At 36.2% G+C, this 4392-nt stretch overlaps 1 protein-coding gene across 1 annotated transcript in view; it reads right to left on the bottom strand.

Annotated features, from left to right (window-relative positions):
* The window catches only part of LOC107703432 (protein turtle homolog B-like), a 114022-nt gene that overhangs the window by 22088 nt on the left and 87542 nt on the right, over positions 1–4392 (bottom strand). The window contains exon 15 of the mRNA XM_016506058.1: positions 2951–3126. Coding sequence (XP_016361544.1) covers positions 2951–3126 — 176 coding nt within the window. The remainder of the gene's footprint in view (positions 1–2950; positions 3127–4392) is intronic.

Here is a 4392-nt window from a genome sequence, read left to right as displayed (position 1 = left end):
CAGGTTTTCATCAAGGATGTCTCTGTACCTTGCTGCATTCATCTTTCCCTCGATCCTGACTAGTCTCGCAGTTCCTGCCGCTGAAAAACATCCCCACAGCATGATGCTGCCACCACCAAGCTTCACTGTAGGAATGGTATTGGCCAGGTGATGAGCAGTGTCTGGTTTCCTCCAGACATGACGCTTGCCATTCAGGCCAAAGAGTTCAATCTTTGTTTCATCAGACCAGAGAATTTGGTTTCTCATGGTCTGAGAGTCCTTCAGGTGCCTTTTGGCAAACTCTGTCATGGCTGTCATGTGCATTTTACTGAGGAGTGGCTTTCGTCTGGCCACTCTACCATACAGGGCTGATTGGTGGAGTGCTGCAGAGATGGTTGTTCTTCTGGAAGGTTCTCCTCTCTCCACAGAGAAACGCTGGAGCTCTGTCAGAGTGACCATCGAGTTCTTGGTCACCTCCCTGACTAAGGCTCTTCTCCCCCGATCACTCAGTTTGGCCGGGCAGCCCGCTCTCGGAAGTCCTGGTGGTTCCAAACTTCTTCCATTTACGTATGATGGAGGCCACTGTGCTCATTGGGACCTTCAATGCTGCAGAAACTTTTCTGTACCCTTCCCCAGATCTGTGCCTCGATACAATCCTGTCTCGGAGGTCTACAGACAATTCCTTGGACTTCATGGCTTGGTTATGTGCTCTGACATGCACTGTTAACTGTGGGACCTTATATAGACAGGTGTGTGCCTTTCCAAATCATGTCCAATCAACTGAATTTAACACAGGTGGACTCCAATCAAGTTGTAGAAACTTCTCAAGGATGATCAGTGGAAACAGGATGCACCTGAGCTCAATTTTGAGTGTCATGGCAAAGGCTGTGAATACTTATGTACATGTGATTTTTTTCGTTTTTTAATTTTAATGAATTTGCAAAGATTTCAAACAAACTTCTTTCACGTTGTCGTTATGGGGTACTGTTTGTAGAATTTTGAGGAAAATAATGAATTTAATCCATTTTGGAATAAGGCTGTAACATAACAAAATGTGGAAAAAGTGAAGCACTTTAAATACTTTCCGGATGCACTGTATTTTGTAACGTTATAAACAGGGTTTGAAATTAACACCCGCCAACCCGCCAAATGCGGGTAAAAATCAGCTGTGGCGGGTAACTCTGTCAAATCACTAGCCAATTTGGCAGGTTACTTTTCGTAAATTATGTTTACTAATTAATTTCTTGAGGAAGTTCATGTAAGCCAAATCTGCACAGATTTAGAGTAAATACTGAACTCGAGACTCATCGTGATATATTAAATAAGCCTAATTGCACAGCATCTGGGCATATCTAGCTTACTTGAACATACCCAGCGATGTAGCTACTAGCCATCGGGAGCACTGGGACATTCCCGGTGGGTCGATCGCCGAAGCGGGGGAGACCTTATATTAGGCGCTGTTTTTAAATTACAGCCCACGCGAAACTGCAAAAACCAAGTAGCCTACTCCAAAAGTGTGCTAACGTTACCCGGTGCATCCGCCAGCCGCGCGTTAAAATAAAACTTAAAATAACTTAATAAATAACAAAACGTTTAATAGTATCTCAGTGATACTAAAATAATACTGCGTTACAGTCACTTTTGGTCAACTTGATTCATCTTTGCGGAATAAAAGTATTAATTTATTTAAAATAATAATAATAATATTAATAAATAAATACAATACAATTTTGCTGACCCCAAACTTCTGAACAGTAGTGTTATATGTAAGTGATCAATTTGCTAGTATTACAGTACCATATCATTCATTCATTCATTTATTCATTCATTTACTTATTTATTTATTTGGATTAAAAAAAATATTAGAGGATTTTATTTATTTTTATTTTTTTTTTACTTTATTAAAAGTTTTTTTTTATTATTGCTATATGGCAATATTGGATACTTGATTATTTATGGTCATCTAATGCTCAATTCAAGTAAATCCTAAAAACACTAATAATTTTAATGTTAAATGTAAATCTTCAGCAAATCTCAAAATAAATATAAACATTATAAATATTTACATATAAAGTTATGCCTAAATTTTCAGTTTTTAGTGCTTTTATTCTTTTCTTGATTTCTTTTTATTTCTCTTTTTGTAGTATTTTTAATACTCATATCCATTTACCAGTTGTTGACAATAACATTAAAATGATCAGCTTATCAGTATCAGCCAAAATTTCAAAATTTGTGCATCTCTAGTATAAACAAAATATATAATATAATGTAATATAGTTAGGATCATGTATCAAAACTGTTAGGAGTAAGAACAACAGATGTAATCCTATCCCTTCTATAAAACGCATTTCTGTCAGGCAGAGATGATCTTGTCCGGTAACTTAAAAATTTAGTAGCCAAATTGGCTGGTGAGTGAAAAAGTTAATTTCAAACCCTGATTATAAATGTCTTTACAGCAGGGTTATTATAGTTAACTAAAACTAAAACTGAAACTGAAATTAAAACCATAAAAAAAACATTTTGGTTACTACAATAAAAAAGAAAGTTGAAATGTAACTTTAATTGAATAAAGTTAAATAAAATAAAATAAATGTTTAAAAAAAAATCTTCTTTCAGCTAGTCGCCAAGGCAACATTTTAATTCAGTTGTACTTGATGTACTAAAATTACTAAAACTAAAACTGAAATAAAAAAGAAAAATCTTTTTGTAGTATTTTTAATACTCATATCCATTTACCAGTTGTTGACAATAACATTAAAATGATCAGCTTATCAGTATCAGCCAAAATTTCAAAATTTGTGCATCTCTAGTATAAACAAAATATATAATATAATGTAATATAGTTAGGATCATGTATCAAAACTGTTAGGAGTCAGAACAACAGATGTAATCCTATCCCTTCTATAAAACGCATTTCTGTCAGGCAGAGATGATCTTGTCATTGAAAGTTGTATCATGTAGGGTGGCCAACCTAGTGTGTTCACAGTGACGACCTCGCTGAACGGGCCCATCCCCAGTTTGTTCTGGGCCAGGACACTGAATTGGTAGGCCGTCTCGGACACTAGGCCTTGCACCAGGAGCCAGTGCTGCCCGCTGGGCACAGGCATGGACAGCCAGTCATGCGGTCCTAACTGCTCCCTCTTCACCCTGCAGGAGGAGTCACATGCACAGATGGAAAGAGTTCAGCACGGCACAAGCATACATGCACATACGCTCCGATAATGATTGCCATGTCGCTCACAATACTGAAGAGAGCACTGCCTGCAGCTAGACGCAAAAAGACAGCTTGTTTGGCTCAGTGTGAGTGTTCAGTGATATCCAATAACACAAAACTGTCTCACGCTTTCCCAGTGGAAATTCTGAAGAATGCAACTGCGTTTTCGACTGCTGAACAAAACTATCCTCATAGATCTTCATTGTGCCTTGTATGCCCTACAGCCCTTTTTCCCTTTATCTCTTGAGAATGACCTATGGCTTGAAATGAGTCTTATGGACAATACCTCTCCAATAGAAATACAATGTTGTGGAGAAGTGGAGAAGTGATTTTTTTATGTTGATAATGTATTGTTAGCCTTAGAGTGTGACATCATGTCCTGTTGCACATATCCATTGCAAGTAGTTTTGCATGCTCAAAGTTTCGTGTTACTGCACCTACAGCCAGCATGCTTCATTCCTGATAAACTGCTGCCCTTGGCATGCATGGAATGACTCCCACGGGACGTCCAGGCTAAATTCACGCTGAAATTCTTCGACCTCCATCGTACCCAAGCAACACGAGGACACCATGCATGCCCCCCTTCAGTACATTATTATATATTTATATTTTATTTAAAATAAACCGTCTCTCCAAGGACTGACTAAACATACATGGTGTCTTTGTTCACCATAAACTTTAAAGGATGATTCTGTGAGAACTGACATGTTTTTTCAACTATCTATCTTACTATTCAGACTTTGTCTTAAAATATGAAAATCCATCATGAAAATATTAATTCATGTTAAAAAAGCTGTTCACCTTAACAGAATTGAAATAAACAAATAATATGTATAATATAAAGAACAATAAAAATAATAATAATAAATAATATTACATTAAAATTAATTCTAGTTTTATATATTTTTTTCAATTGTTAATTTATAACATTAGAAATATATAATTCATTTTCACACCCAAAAATTTTAATGTTTATAATATATACAGTGGTGTGAAAAAGTGTTGGCCCCCTTCCTGATTTCTTATTTTTTTGCATGTTTGTCACACTTTAATGTTTCAGATCATCAAACAAATTTAAATATTAGTCAAAGATAACACAAGTAAACACAACATGCAGTTTTTAAATGAAGGTTTTTATTATTAAGGGAAAACAAAATCCAAAACTACATGGCCCTGTGTGAAAAAGTGTTTGCCCCCTA

The sequence above is a fragment of the Sinocyclocheilus anshuiensis genome, unplaced genomic scaffold (assembly GCF_001515605.1).
Source record: "Sinocyclocheilus anshuiensis isolate Anshui unplaced genomic scaffold, SAMN03320099.WGS_v1.1 scaffold330, whole genome shotgun sequence".
In the NCBI taxonomy this organism is placed as follows: Eukaryota; Metazoa; Chordata; class Actinopteri; order Cypriniformes; family Cyprinidae; genus Sinocyclocheilus; species Sinocyclocheilus anshuiensis.
This window is presented reverse-complemented; position numbering and strand designations above follow the sequence as displayed.